At 48.8% G+C, this 15,668-nt stretch overlaps 1 protein-coding gene across 7 annotated transcripts in view; it reads left to right on the top strand.

The window, feature by feature from the left end:
• The first annotated feature begins 99 nt into the window (after window positions 1-99).
• The window catches only part of GIGYF1 (GRB10 interacting GYF protein 1), a 36,820-nt gene continuing 21,251 nt past the window's right edge, over window positions 100-15,668 (top strand). For 5 of the 7 annotated variants that reach the window (XM_060281946.1, XM_060281947.1, XM_060281948.1 and 2 more), the window contains exons 1-4: window positions 100-256; window positions 13,718-13,995; window positions 14,411-14,486; window positions 15,518-15,615. In XM_060281946.1, coding sequence (XP_060137929.1) covers window positions 15,581-15,615 — 35 coding nt within the window. In that variant the 5' untranslated portion in view covers window positions 100-256; window positions 13,718-13,995; window positions 14,411-14,486; window positions 15,518-15,580. Of the gene's footprint in view, window positions 257-7,567; window positions 13,996-14,410; window positions 14,487-15,517; window positions 15,616-15,668 lie in introns of those variants that run through there. The other 2 variants (XM_060281944.1, XM_060281943.1) reach the window with 2 other exon arrangements.

The following is a 15,668-nucleotide window of genomic DNA, read 5'->3' as shown; positions in this document are numbered from 1 at the left end:
TGCGCGACACCTCGTTTTTTTACCCGCCTTTCCTCTGCCACGTGACCTCCCCTCCTCCCCGGCCTGCCTTTGGCGCCCGCGTCACGTGACCGGGAGGAGGGCGGCCATCTTGGTTACAAACACAAACAAGCGGCGAGAGGAGGAAGGAGCGAGAGAAGCGGAGCCGTAGACGCCGCTGCGGCCTCCTCCTCTTTCCCCTCTCCCGTCCCCCCCTCTCCTCCTCCTCCTCCTCCCCGCGCGCGCGGAGCAGTTGCGGGTAAGAGACGCCGCGGGGCGCCCCCTCCCCCCGTCGCCATGGGAACCGGGGAGCCCACACCCCACTTCTCCCTCGGGGCCCCGCCCTCCTCCGTCGCCATGGAGAGGGGCTCCCCCCGTCGCAGCACCCCCCAACACACACATACACGCCGCCGCGGAACGAGGGCCCCGCCCCCTCTGGCGGCTGCGGTGCACGGGCCGCCCCTCCCCCCTCTCCTGCGAAGGTGCCTTATGGAGACGCAGAGGAACCCCCCCCCCAAAAAAAGTGCCGGGCGTAAGCGCTTTGCTCCGTCCTGGTAGCGTTTGCTGCGCCGTTTGCATTTCGCCTCCCGTTCCCCTGCACGCACTCGAGCGCGGGCCCTTCCTTAAAAAAAAAAGCATGGGGGCCCCTGTGTGCTGCACCTCCGGCCCCCCTCCCTCTCGTGCATGGCGGCGGAGGTCGTCCTCCTGCGTGTGCATGCAAAGTCCCGATGTCTCCTGCAGCTGCTGCAAAAAAAGCCCAACCCAACCCATTCGCCTTGCATCCCTGATTGCATTGTGCCCTTGCCGCGCTCGCCTTGCGGAGGCCCGTCGCCGGTTTTTGCAAGCAGGGAAGCCCCTGGGCAGGACGGACTTGAGACTCTCCCGAACCCGACCCGGCCCCCTAGGGCTCTCCCGTGGCGGCCCAGCAGCGTCGTGCCCTGGTGCCCTGGCGGCCCTGGTGCCCGTGCAAAGGAAGGGTGTGGGGTGGCCCCGGCGCCCCTGAAGGTTTTGCCGCTTCGCCACTCCCCTCCTGTCATGCTTGCGGAGACCTCGAAATGACGCTGGCTGCAAAAGGATTGCCGTGGTTCCCTGCAACTCCCTGTTCCTTAGAAAGATATTTGGGGCGCATATGCGCGCGCAGATCAGAGAGATCCGCAGTTCGGTGGAGTTCCAAGTTCAGTGTTGGTACAGGACCCTGTAAGGTCACCAGCCTGCAGAAAGCTATTGCGTGTGGGGGACGGACGGGACAGACAAACGCTTCTTGGGAAATGACCTGTAATAATTTGCATCCAGTTTGCATCAAACTCCAGTGCCAAAATGCCTTTGAGAAACAGAGTGTGATATATGGGGTTTGGGGAGTCCTGGTTTCCTTTCTTTTCTTTTCTCTTCTCTCACTCTCCTCCTCAAATATTATTTCCTTCCTGCTTGTTGAGTTAGTTTTGATGCCACCTCCTTGTAAAGCTTGGGTGTATAACTCGCACGTGGACATCTGTACTGTATATGTTTTCTGTAGCAGGGCACAATGTTTTGGCCTGTGCGGCAACAGCTGTGTGGCTGGTTTGCTGAAGAGAACCTCTGGCGGGGAAAGGTGGTTGTTTTCAATCCCATAATGTGGTAGCAAAAAAACTCCTTTAAGAGTTTTTAAAAGGCAGTTTGGCAGTGGCGAGTTTCATGCTTACTGCCCAGTCTTTGATTACTTATTTGTACAAACAGTCAATTTAGGAATACCTCGCTCCCAGTATTACAGCCTTGGGACATACCCTGAATGCCAGTGTACTTGGTAGTGGGTGGCTTGTGAAGAAGTCTGGCTTTCTGGCCCACAAACTCTTGTTCTGTTATAAGGCCAGGTGTGTGTGTGTGGTGCTGGTTGCCATATCCGAAAGAGATATGGCAGGATTGGAGTGTGTATGGTATATAGACTACGCGGAGTTAGGCAGAGCAATGGTCTGACTGTATGAGGTGGCTTTCTGTGCAAACCATCAGAGAACAGATATATTTTGGAGATTTCTTACCTCTTGGGGGGAAATAAACAAAATAGATTTAGAAAGCTGTACACGGTGCTGGGAGTGTTGAATAGATTCACCCATTGTTGGAACACAATGCAACGGATGCACACGAGGCAGACTTGCAAATAAGTTAACAAAGTTATTGGCTGGCCTGACTTTCAACCTTCTGTGGTCTAAAAGGGAAAGGAGAAAAACGCTTTTTTTCCTTTTTAAAGAAAAGCCTCTTCCTGCCTGGAGGTGGTGGCTTGTTGACATGTCTGTTATTAGGTTGTGGTGGACACATTTTGTGCAGTGTGCTGTTAACCTGTGGAATTCATGGCTGCAGGGAATAGTAACTGCCGCCATGCTAGGTGGACTTGCGTACGGTCATCCGTGGCCCTCACCACTCATTCCTCTATTGAGAAGCCGTTTCTCCCATTAGTAAATTTTGGCTGGAAACAAAGTTATTTTCATAATATTGTTGTTGGGATCTTGGCAGTTGTGTGAAGTTCAGATAGTCTTCTGAAATGCGCAGTTGCGCCTGGCAGAGGACAACAGTTTGTGTTCCCTGGTTCTGGCTCTCCGTCGCTTCTTCTGGAGTTGGTGCTTCGTTGGCCAACCTGGTCCGGTGGGGCTCTTTTCTGTTCTTTGAATGGGGGGGCAGGGTGAGATTTAAACAGTCCTTTGAGTTGAGTTTTAGCCACTAGGGAGACGAGCTCAACAAGATACATCCTTCCTGGATTTCTAGTGTCTGTGATCGGAAGAAAAATATTTCCCATGATGAAACCACACTTTATTAGGGGTCATGATCAATCAGATTGCTGCAGACACACGGCCACTTAATCCATAATTATTGTGCTGCAGCCACTAGTGGCCAGGTCACACCTAAGGGGTGTGGTCCTGCATTGAGTTCACACAGTTAACTGTGCTAACCTTGGTTGCCTGAACTTGCAAAAGGGTGGTCAAAATGGCAAAAGGGGCCAGAGTTTTGCAGCGCTGAAACAGCAAAGGCGCATGGAGTGCCTTTCACTAGGCTTATGCCCCCTCCTGTGTGGAGAGAGTTTGTTGCAGCTCTGGTGGTGGCCTTTGGGTTAGGCGTCTGCAATGCACTCTGCATAGAGCAGCTTTTGAAGACTGCATGGAAACAGCACTGAGCTCAAAACGCAGCCACTTAGGCTGCTAATTGGGACCTGGCACTGGCAGCTTTTCTCGCTGAGGCTTCAGAAGCCCCACTGGTTTCTGGTCTGCTTTGGAGCAATAGTGCTTGCCCTTAAAGCCCTCCGTGGTTTAGGAATCGTAATCCTGGAGGGCACGTCTGCTCCCACATAAAATCTGCCCATGCACAGATCACCCTTCTCCAGGCACCCCATGAGCTAAAGCAGACTACCCCAACCAGGATGTTGTGGACTACAACACCCATCAGCCTGAGCTAGCAAGGCCTGATGATGCTGGCACTGCTGGCGGTTGTGGTCCAGAACAGCTGAAGGCGTCCAGTCAGTGAAAGCTGCATCTAAAGCAAGGCCTGTTTGTGGCGCTCTCAGCCTTGCTGCATGTTTAGGCTAATTAATATCCCTGCTATTTTAAACTGAAGGGTGGTGTAGCAAAGTTTTAAATAAAGAAGGGGGGGCACATGGAGACTGTGGACGACCCTCTGTGGTTTTTAGCTCTGTGTTGTGTCCTGAGCCCAAACTCTTCCTGCATGTAGGAAGGTTTTGTCCCAGCCTAAGCTCAAGTGTAAATTGCCTGGAGACGGTGGTTTAGAAGGCGATTCATAAATCAGTGATGATAATAGTAATAGTAGTAAGCTTGGAAATGCTGACCCAGGTTCCAGCTCCCAGCATTAAAGCCAGCCTTTCCCCAACCTGGTGCCTTGCATGTTTTGGACTACAGCTCCCATCATGCCCAGCCAGCAGAGTTGTGTAATGCTGGGGCTGATGGGATTTGCAGCCCCAAATGTCTGGAGGGCACCAGGCTGGGGAAAGCTGATTCCAGAAAGGTATTGAGGACGAGGGGACACTGCGGAGACACATCCACCGTTGGCAAGCAAAGTCAGCCAGAGTGCATATATGTTCATTGCAGCCCCAGGGTCCTTGTTGGTCTGAAGTGCTAAATGGTATGTGACAAGCCAAATATTAGATACTAGAAGCGATTTAAAAGTTGAGATGCATAATATGTGGACTGTGGTTCTTCGGTGCCTGTTAATGAATTCCTTGATTTTCCGTAAATGGTTTTTCTTGGAAGTTTCTCGTGTTTCAAGTCATTGGCGTTCTCTTTGCCTCACCTCTGGAAAGGGCAACATCATCAAGGGGCTGGAGCGATGTTTGGACATTGGGAAAGGTTTCAATGTTTGGGGCTTTCCGTTTAGGGAAATGGCTAGTAAAGCCGGGGGACGACATGATAGAGACGTGTTAAGATTATGCACAATGTTGGGAAAGCAGCTAGGAAGAAGCTTTTTTCTAATACAGTGGTACCTCGACTTATGAAGTTGATCCGTTGCGCGGCCATCTTTGTAAGCCGAGGTCTTCGGTTGTTGAAGCGCTGCTTCTGCGCAGGCGCCGACCACACGCGCCGCTTTGCGCAGGTGCAGAATGCGCGTGCGGCGAAAAGACTTCCGGGGTTGTCGACTTCGGAAGTTGAAACCTTCGGAAGTCGAAGCGTTCGGTTGTCGAGGTACCACTGTAATGCTTGGACGCAATGGGGGTCATCATATGATTGACGAATGTTGGAAGTTTCAGGAGAGGGAGGAGAAAGTCCTTCGCAACAGCACATGGTTAAATTCTGTCATTTGCTCCTGCTTCACCCAGAAAAGTCCTCCTTTGCTTCTAGTGGTGTCCAGACTTTTTTTCAAAGAGGGCCAGATTTGATAAAGTGAAGGGCCGTGAGGGCCGACCAAAGTTATTGACCTCTTTTTTTAGGATTGAAGTTGTTGAGTTTTTTTTAAAGGATTTTACCCCAGGAAATAAACTGCTGCAGGGGCCGGATTAGGCCCCCAAAATGGATTTTGGACATACCTGTGCTAGGTGTACTGAAGGCTACCCGTTTGGATGGCTTTAAAAGAGGATTAGGTAAAGTCATGGAAGAGGTAGGCTCTGATCTACCTCTGCTGCTGAAGGCAGTATATCTCTGAACGGTAAAGGGACGCGGGTGGCGCTGTGCTCTAAACCACTGAGCCTCTTGGGCTTGCTGATCGGAAGGTTGGCAGTTCGAATTCCCATGGTGGGGTGAGCTCCCGTTGCTCTGTCCCAGCTCCTGCCAACCTAGCAGTTTGAAAGCATGCCAGTGCAAGTAGATAAATAGGAAGGTAAATGGCGTTTCCGTGCGCTCTGGTTTCCGTCACGGTGTCCCATTTCGCCAGAAGCGGTTTAGTCCTGTTGGCTATATGACCTGTAAAGCTGTCTGTGGACAAACACTGGCTCCCTCAGTCCGAAGCGAGATGAGCGCCGCACCCCGTAATCGCCTTTGATTGGACTTAACCATCCAGGGGTCCCTTTACCTTGCCTTTTACCTTATCTCTGAACACCAGATCCTGGGAATCTCAAGTGGCTGGAGGGGGCTTCTGTTGTTGCGCTCGGGTCCTGCCTATGGATTTCCCTTCGGAACATCTGGTTGACCAGAGTGAGAACAGGATGCTGGGCTAGATTGGGAGCTTGTTGGGCTTTTGGCCTGATCCAGCTGCTCTGCTTTTAGGGCTCATCTTAATGTACTCTGGATAAATTGTTCAGTTCTAAAGAATTGATCGGTAAACTTGAGGAAGAATCCCGGGTAGTATTTCAAGACGATTGAAGGGAATAAATGATCCAAATAAATAGCAACACACTTCTTATGCATGTAAAAATAATAAAGTTGGTTGTTTCTTTTGTTTGGTCACCCTGCATCTTCCGTTTGGGCTGCTCTGTCCAATCTAGACACGAAACCCCTGGCTGTGTCTGAGAGGGAAGAGGTGGTTGAGAAGCTGGATTTGCAAGCAGAACCAAGGAGAAAAACTTTCCTCTGGTGGTGGTCATTTATTGCACTTCTTACGTGTGTTTCATCCCAGGGTGGGTTGACAACAGTGTAAAATGCAACATTTAAGTTGGTTCAAAAATCTTTACAACCAGAAGAACAGTAAGGTGCAGTAATACAAAATATTGCGAGTGCTGACCATGGTTCTCTTGTCTAATGTATTTTAGATCTCCTCCCTCTAGCCTGATGGTTGCTCTCCTAATAATAATAATAATAATAATAATAATAATAATAATAATAATAGTAATATATTATTTATACCCTGCCCATCTGGCTGGGTTTCCCCAGCCACTCTGGGCGGCTTCCAACAGAAATATTAGAATACACTAATTTCTTAAAGATTAAAAGCTTCCCTAAACAGGGCTGCCTTAAGATGCCTTCTAAAGGTCTGGTAATTGTTATTCTCTTTGACCTCTGGTGGGAGGGCATTCCACAGGGTGGGCGCCACTACCGAGAAGGCCCTCTGCCTGGTTCCCTGCAACTTGGCTTCTCGCAGCAAGGGAACCGCCAGAAGGCCCTCCCTCGGCGCTGGACCTCGACTCCTCTCGGCTTTTAGCTGCCCACTTTGCGTGCATTCCAGGTGTTGTGTGTGGAGCTCAAGAGACAGGTGGAGTTGGGAGCTGCCAGGTTGGACTTGGCCAGGCTCTCTTTGCTGCATGCAAAGTCTGGTTTCCCAGCGCCTCCCTTGTTTGCTCCACTCATCCGCTGCCAGCTGAAAGGTTCATGCCGCAGTGCTTTATTCTGAGCTCCTGCAAAGCCCCCTGCCCACCATCTCAGCTGTGTGGCTGTCCTTGTGGATTTATTTGGTAGCCTTTGCTTTGTCACTGGTGTGGAGTTTTTGTCCCCTCTGAAGCCCTGGCCATGGAACCAATATCACAACATGGGCTTCAGACCAGCCTGGGACGATATGTTGATATATTGGCCAGCCCTAGTTTGCCAACCAGACGCCCGTTTTTGGAAGCCGGAAAGCAGGACCTGAGTGCGAGAGTGCTCTGCTCTCCTGTGGTTTCCAGCAACTGGTATTCAGAAGCAGTGGGAGTGGAACGAAGCTCTGAGAGTTAGTAGCCATTGATGGCAAAGTTCTACCTACATGACCAGAGCCTCTTGTTGATTTATATTCTACCATCCAGAATTTGGGGCTGGCTATTCTTTAATAATAGGGACCCAGGTGGCGCTGTGGGTTAAATCACTGAGCCTAGGGCTTGTTGATCAGAAGGTCGGTGGTTCGAATCCCTGTGACGGGGTGAGCTCCCGTTCCTTGGTCCCAGCTCCTGCCAACCTAGCAGTTCGAAAGCACGTCAAAATGCAAGTAGATAAATAGGAACCGCTACAGCGGGAAGGTAAACGGCGTTTCCATGTGCTGCTCTGGTTTGCCAGAAGCGGCTTTGTCATGCTGGCCACATGGCCTGGAAGCTGTACGCCGGCTCCCTCGGCCAATAATGCGAGATGAGCGCGCAACCCCAGAGTTGGTCACGACTGGACCTAATGGTCAGGGGTCCCTTTACCTTTTATTCTTTAATAATAATAATAATAATAATAATAATAATAATAATAATAATATACAGCACACAGTGAGGCAGTTTGAACCCTCTCCCCCCCCCCCGAGTCCCTAGGTTTGGCTATTCCTTTCGCCTTGCAGGACAGGAGAGAGGGAGGGAGGCTTCCTTCCTAAGGAATTGGCTCCCTGCGGTCAGAGGACATGTGGGACACCTCTTGGAAGTTGGAACTGAACAGGCACCATACAACTGTACTGTACTATTATAGGAGTAAAACTTTCTTTCCTTGAGGGTGAGCGAGCAAAAGAGTATGTTGTTGTTGTTGTTGATTCCAATTCACTTAAATGTCCTATTGTCCGAGGCTGAACTTTTATGTTGCCATGGTGGTGGTGGTGGTGATCGTGGGGGGTGGGGGGCTCTTGTCTCAAGCAACACCTTTAGTTCTCCTGCTTGTTGGGTATTTGTGAGCCGCAGATGAAAAGAATAAGCCATTCTGAGATATCCAGCATAGCATTTTGTTTCAAAGAGTTTCCATTTTCTGTGGGTTCAGGTTGTGGGTGAAGAGCTCTGGGTGCTGCCAAGCAGGCGCCTCCGGGAAGCCCGCAAGCTGCCCATGGAGGTGGCTGAATGCTCCCAAACTTTGTAAAGGTACAGGAAGGAGCAACCTAAATGATCAAAAGGCCAGAGGAAGCTGTAAACTCAGTAGGATTGCCCAGGGAAACTGAATGATGGAGGATTCAAGATGCACTAAGGAAGATACTCTCTCATGGCACATGTTAAAACTGTGGAATTTGCCAACACCATCAAATCATAGAATTGTAGGGACCCCGAGAGTTATCAGGTCCAACTAGATCATAAACGGCACATGGCCACCCAACCTCTGCTTAAAAACATCCAGGAAAGGAGAGTCTGCCACCTCTCATGGGAGTCTGTTCCACTGTTCTGTTGAAAGCAGCCCAGAGTGGCTGGGGAAACCCAGCCAGATGGGCGGGGTATAAATAAATTATTATTATTATTATTATTATTATTATTATTATTATTATGTCAAACAGAGCTTACAGTCAGAAAGGTATTCAGGATATTTAGTCGGAATCTCCTTCCTTGTCATTTGAATCCGTTTGGATCCTGCCCTCTGGAGCTGCAGAAAACAAGCTTGTTCCATCTTCCATTTGATGACAGCCCTTGAGATACTTGAAGATGGTTTCCAGACCCTTTGATCATCCTGGTCTCGCCCCTCTGCACACCTCCCTGCTTGTCAACATCCTTCTTAAACTGGGGTGCCCAGAACTGGGCACAGGTCTCCAGGTGTGGCCTGGCCAAGGCGAGTGGGATTATTCCTTCCCTTGATCTGGGCCCTAGACTTCTGTTGATGCAGCCTAGAATAGCATTACCTAGCTTTTTTTGCTGCTGCATCACACTATGGACTCGTGTTAAGCTTACAGTCTGCTAAGACCCCTGGATCCTTTTCACATGTACTTCTTGCAATCCAGGTGTCCCTCATCTTACATTTGCGCAGCTGGCTATTCTTCTGCCAAAGTGTAGAACCTGACATTTGTCCCTGTTGCAATTCATTTTGTTAGATTTGGCTCAGTTCACCAATCTGTTAAATTCATTGTGAACCCCAAATCTATCTTCACTGGCATTGGCTACCACTCCCCATTTATTGTCATCTGCAAATTTGATTAGCATCCCCTCAGGTCCTCCATCCAAGTTGTTTATAAAGATGTTGAACCACAACAGGCCCAGGACAGGACCCCACATCACCCCACTTGTCACTGTTTCTGTGATGACAAGTAACTTTTATCAGAAAAAGAAATGAGATTTGTCTGGAATGACCGACTGTTTAATTATCTGTTCTGGCCCCATTAGTAAGTTAACGTAGGTGTGCAGGTTTATGTAAAAAATATAAAGAAGGCAAACTCTTGCCTCCGTAGAGGAGAGACCATGGACTTTAAAACCCAAACTCATATGAAGTCGTTTCCCCTCCTACCACTAGGTGGCGATGCTTCTATGTTCTCAGTGTCCCTCTTGGTTTTCAATTTTTAAAAAATTCCGCCGGCAGTTTTTCGCTTGCCAGATGTTCTCTTGCACCATCAGGATTTCCAAGTAGAGTGGGACTCCCTTAAAGTGCACTCATTTCTTCTTGGGATGATTCTGACACACCCTCTTTGTGTGTCCTCTTTCGTCTTTTCTCTCTCTCTCCCTCCCTTCCCAGGCTATCTAAAATCGTCAGCTCGGCTTCAAACAATAACCCCCAGGATCAAATCAAATAAAAACCACCGAAGGTTCAGCAGTGCATTTTATAAGCAAACTTTTTCAGCAGGGGGCCGGTCATAATAATAATAATAATAATAATAATAATAATAATAATAATAATAATAATAATGAACGAATTCTTATGCCCCACAAATAACCCAGAGAGATGCATTTTAAGTAAAAGGACACATTCTACTCATGTAAAAACATGCTGATTCCTGGACCGTCCATGGGCCGGATTTAGAAGGTGATTGGGCCAGCAGATTGTGATCTGCCGGTAGATTGCTGGACGTCTGATCACTGGTAGATCATTGGCTCCCCCCAAAGAAGCTGAACAACTGTGGCTCCCCTAAAAAAAAGCTCAACATTTTACCTCCTACCTGGAAAAACTCAACAACTTTGACCCGAACCCCAAAAAAGGGGGTAAATCACTGCCAGATTTTAACTCTGTGAGTAGATTGCAATCTCTTGGGAGTTGGCCACCCCTGGTCTAACCCAACCTCCTTCAAGGCAGGGGTCTCAACACGTCCCCCCATCCAGTTTGAAACCATACCAGGCCCTGCTTACCTTTGCAAATGCGCTGCTGAAAAAAGTAAGAGCCGCTCAATAGAGACTGGGGTGATCGGAGGGGGAGTGTGTGGGGATGCCACCAGCCTGGGTGGCTCTAAAAAGGAATTAAGGGGAAACAATGGAAAGGGTTGTCAATAACTAGTAGTGTTGGGGGCAACCTGCCTTTGAATAATACCAGTTCCTGGGAATCCCAGGTGGGGAGAGTGGCTCTCATGCTCAGGTCCTGCATCGGAACAAAATAAAAAAATCAAAATATTTCTTCCAGTAGCACCTTAGAGACCAACTAAGTTTTGTGTGCATGCACACTTCTTCAGATACACTGAAACAGAAGTCATCAGACCGTTGTATATAGTGAGAGGGTGGGGAGGGGTATTACTCAGAAGGGTGGTGGGAATGGGTGATTGGCTGATAGGTGTGGTAAACTGATGACTGCAATTGGTCTTACAGGAAAAAGCAAGGGGTGAGATAGCTAAAAAAGCCTTATCATGTATAATGAGATAAGAATCCAATGTCTCTATTCAGACCAGGTCCATGGTTTTAAGTTTGGTAAAAAGTTGTTATTCAGCAACTTCTCTTTCCAGTCTATTTCTGAAATTCTTTTGTAATAAGACAGCTACCTTGAGATCTTGTATAGAATGTCCTGGGAGATTGAAGTGTTTTCCGACTGGTTTCTCTGTCTTGTGATTCCTGATGTCAGATTTATGTCCATTTATCCTTTGGCGTAGGGTTTGGCCTGTTTGTCCAATATAGAGAGCTGAAGGGCACTGTTGGCATTTGATGGCATACACAATGTTAGAAGATGAGCAATTAAACAGTCCTGAGATGGTATGTTGGATGTTGTTGGGGCCAGTGATGGTGTTGTCCGGGTGTATGTGGCAGCAAAGTTGGCATCTGGGTTTATTGCAGGCTCTGGTACCAGTGTCCATGTTAAGTCTGGTGGTGGTATTATTGTGGGTGAGGAGTTGTTTAAGATTGGGTGGCTGTCTTGAGGCAATGAAAGGTCTTCCTCCCAGAGCTTGAGAAAGGGAGCTGTCATTGTCTAGGAGAGGCTGTAGATCTCTGATGATGCGTTGTACTGTTTTAGCTTGGGAGCTGTATGTAATTACTAATGGTGTTCTGTTATTTTCTTTTTGGGGTCTGTCTTGCAGCAAGTTCTCTCTGGGTATCAGTCTGGATCTGTTGTTTAACTTCATTGGGCTGATATTTTAGTTCTAATAAGGTTTGCTGTAGGTCCTGTTGTTGGCTTTCTGTAATGGGAATCTGCTTGGCCACTCCCAGAACAGGATGCTGGGCTGAAATGGGCTCCCTTTGGCCCCTGGTCCCACTGAAGGGTTCTTCAATTGACATCCCTTTCCTACTGCTTCTCCCCGGAGAGCCAGGCTCAGACGCCACTTGACCATGAAGCTTGCTGGTGGTCTTGGGTCATTCGTTCGTAATAGTAATAAACGTTGCCCTCACTGGGCGTGTCGCTTTGCAGAATACAAGAGGGCAGGATTCTGACCTGCGGGGTTGGGTGTGTGTGTGTGTGCGCGTGTTCACGTTCCTGAAATCAACAGGGGGGTTAGGCATTGCTTGATCCCAGGCCCTGAACTAACTTTTGCAGGAAAGAAGTCTGAGAAACCGAGGTAGATAGGGGTGACGAGAGATGAAGTTCCAGAGGCAAAATTAATAGGCGATAGACAGACTAATAGACAAAATTTAAAACTGACCAATTGCTGGGTCCAGATGAGAGTTCTTAAAAGAACTCAGAAATTGCTGATCTTCGAGCAAAAATACTTGCCCCTATGATCAGCCTCTACTGGAAAGTAGCCACCCTGTAAGTCCAGTTTTTAGAAGGCGGTCCAGGGGGATCGTGGCCATTACAGGCCGGTAGCTTAGTGTCTGATCCAGGAAAACGGGCGGAAATGATTGTTAAAGATTTGAAAAGCATATACAGTAGAAGAAAAATCTTCCTGAAGCAGAAGCAGCATGCCTTCTACAAGAGCAAGTCCTGTCTCACATATTTCTTACAGTTCTTTGAGAGTGTCAGCAACCATATAGATATAGAGACATAGCCTTCTCCTCCTCCATGAATTTGTCCAATCCTCTCTTAAAACCACCTGCCTCCTGTCGGAGCAAGTTCCATTGGTTAACTACAGGTGAAACTTGGAAAATTAGAATATCGTCGAAAAGTGCATTTATTTCAGCAATGCAACTTAAAAGATGAAACCAGTATATCAAATCAAATCAATAACCTTTATTAGGCATGACAAATTCAGAAGCTTCAGAACAAAATTATGAGTAAAACATTCACATTATAAACTTCATGAAATAAAATACATATTAATTGATTTAGTATTTTAGAGCAATATATCAATTTTCAATTAGCATCCCCTGGTCCTCTCCACAGTGGCCCAATCTCTCTGCGTGAACCGAGCACAAAAACTCAGCCACCACTAAAGTAACTACATCATTATTATCTGACAATAACCCCATAATAGTTGGCATTGCTGCGATCGATGCATCCACCTGCAAAGCATCCAGCAATCGTCTTCTCGCATTAATACTGTAATTACAGGAAAAGAAAATGTGGTCCAATGTATCTGGTTCATTCTTCCCGCATTTACATAAACGTTCGGCTTTTGGGAGAGCTAGATATCGAAACCAGTATATGAGATACATGCATGACATGCAAAGCAAGATATGTCAAGCCTTTATTTGTTGTAATTGTAATTATTTGTCGTTAGGCGGGTCAGTTATAAATGGAATGTAATTAATGAAATGTAATAGCGATGTTTATTTTTGCATTATTGAAACTATTTGTTTTATTACTGTGGAATTTCCAAAAGAAAGCATTTGTAAAAAGTAAATAATAATAATAATAAGTTGCATTACTGAAATAAATGCACTTTTCGACGATATTCTAATTTTCCAAGTTTCCCCTGTATGTGCTGCATGAAGAAGTCCATTCTTTTTTTCCTTTTTTTTTGCCTGTCCTAAATCTCCCTGCATTCGGCTTCTTTGGATGCCCAGGAGTTCTAGTGTTGTGTGTGTGTGTGTGGGGGGGGAATCTTTCCTCTCCACTTTCTCCATGCCATTCAGAACTTTAAACTTCTATCTTGCCATAGAATGGTAGACTTGGAAAGGAACCCCAGGGATCATCTAGTCCAACCCCCTCCAATGCAGGGATCTCAACTAAAGCATCCAAGGCAGGTGTCCACCCAGCTTCTTCAAGGAAGGAGAGGGTTTTGTCTAAACTTAAAAGCCCCAAGCGCAGCAACCTTCTACAAGGCAGGAGCCAGTTTTGTGTGGTTCCTGACTTCCCAGCCCCATGCCATCGGCCTATGGCCAGGTGAACTACAGCCATGTGTCTGGGCAGGCTCCCCACTGGAGCGCATCGACGCCAACCCCCTGCTCTGTCTCTTCTTCCAGAGAGTTTCTCCGATGTGAATTGAGCCGTGGAGGTCGTGTCGTGGGGGGCCCCAAGGCCAAGCAGCCTTCTGGGGAAATCGCCCGCGGCTTCTGGCCATACGGGGCTCCGGGAGCAGCACCGGGAGGATTGCTCGTGTCAGACAAGGAGGCCGACTCTTCCTCCCCTCCCGCCGGGCTCTTGGCTTTGCCGGTGACCTCCACCCCCCTGTGGCTGCTGACAAGGGGGCGGCGTGCTGTGGGGCTGCTGCTGGGGTGAGCATCTGCCCTGAGATCTACAGGTATAGGGCGGTTATATATTATTATTATTATTGTTGTTGTTGTTGTTCTTCTTGTTCCCTCTCTCAGTCTGGGAGGCCCCATTAGAATGCCAGATCAGGCCGAAGGGGAAGCTATGAGCCACCCATGCTGCGGGGCCGCAGAGTGGCAAGGCACTATTGTTGTCTCGGGTCAGAGAAGCACAAGCACCTTTTTTGCTGGACTACGTGCCATTTGGTCTGCCCTTGCTCTGGCGAGTCAGCGGCGTGCTGGACCCAGAGCATGCCAAGAGGGGCAGCAGAGGGAGTTGCCTGCCTCATCCGGCTGGGATTCCTGAGCCACCAGCTCCAGGCTTCTGGGCAACGCATCCCCAAATCGCCAGCCCTTCTGTTTGAATGAGCTTCAAGTCGTAATATGCCTTTGATCTGTCTTCTGCAGGTTCCCTGCTGTTGAGATTGGACTTCCCAACCTGAGGGGGTGATCCAGGGCGGATCCTTGTTAAGCTATAACGCAGGTGGGCAGCATGTTTGAAAGACCCCCTTTCTCCTCCTCCTCCTCCTCTTCTGTCACTCACCCCCAGCCCAGAAACCCAGGCTCCTGAACCTCTAGTTCTCTAGAGACCCCTTTCTTCCTTCTTTTCACCTCTTGGCTTAACTCTGTAGGAATTTGAGTGCCCTTTGTCTCAAACTGAGAAACCCTTTTGCTGTGGTTGCCTTCGACATACAGTGGAACCTCGGTTCACGAACACCTCGGTTTACGAATTTTCGGTTTACGAACTATCCTAACCCGGAAGTTAGTAAACCGAGGTGCCCGAGGCCTACTGAGCGTCCGATGCCTTCGGGGAGGCCGGGCCTTCGCTCCGATGCCTCCTGGAGGCCCGGAGCGAAGGCCAAACCTCCCCGAAGACATCGGAGCGTCTGATACCTTCGGGGAGGCTGGGCCTTCATTCCGATGCCTTCCAGAGGCCGGGGAGCTTTTCCGTGACTGGGCTGCATCGGAGCAAAGCGGTTAATCCGTTCTAGACGAGGAAAAACACCCCCTAAAGCAGCAGGGCCTTCGCTCCGATGCCTTCGCGGAGGCCAGGGAGCGCTCCCCGGCCTCCGCGAAGGCATCGGAGCGAAGGCCCTGCTGCTTTAGGGGGTGTTTTTCCTCGTCTAGAACGGATTAATCAACTTCCCTTTACTTTCAATGGGAAAGTTTGCTTCGGTTTATGAACACTTCGGTTTATGAACAGACTTCTGGAACCAATTGTGTTCGTAAACCGAGGTTCCACTGTACCTCTCCCTCTACCACTGAGCCACCGGTTTGACCCGGGAGAGAGAAGGGTTCAAATCCCCACTCAGCCGGGAAGCTCACTGGGTATGACGTCGGGGGGTGGGGGCAGTCACTGCCTGTCGGCCTAAACTGTCTTGTAGGGTTGTTGTGGGGGATTAAATGAGAAAAAAGGAGAACAACCCCATCAGCCACTTTGAGCTCCTTGCAGGGAAAACTGAGGGGAAATGCGGGCCATGAATGCCATAGGTAACTAAATACAATGAATACCAGGTTTTTGGGGAAGAGAAGAAAGAAGACGAGAGCCAGAGGAAAGTCAGCCCAGGAGCGGCAGAGATGGCAGCCGAGACACTGAACTTTGGGCCAGAGTGGTGAGTGTGTGTCTTTTGAGGCTGCTGCTGCACCCGGAAAGGCCCTTTAGGGC

This window comes from Zootoca vivipara, chromosome 13 (genome assembly GCF_963506605.1).
Source record: "Zootoca vivipara chromosome 13, rZooViv1.1, whole genome shotgun sequence".
In the NCBI taxonomy this organism is placed as follows: domain Eukaryota; kingdom Metazoa; phylum Chordata; class Lepidosauria; order Squamata; family Lacertidae; genus Zootoca; species Zootoca vivipara.
The sequence above is the reverse complement of the archived record's forward strand: the minus strand, read 5'-3'. Positions and strand labels throughout refer to the sequence as shown.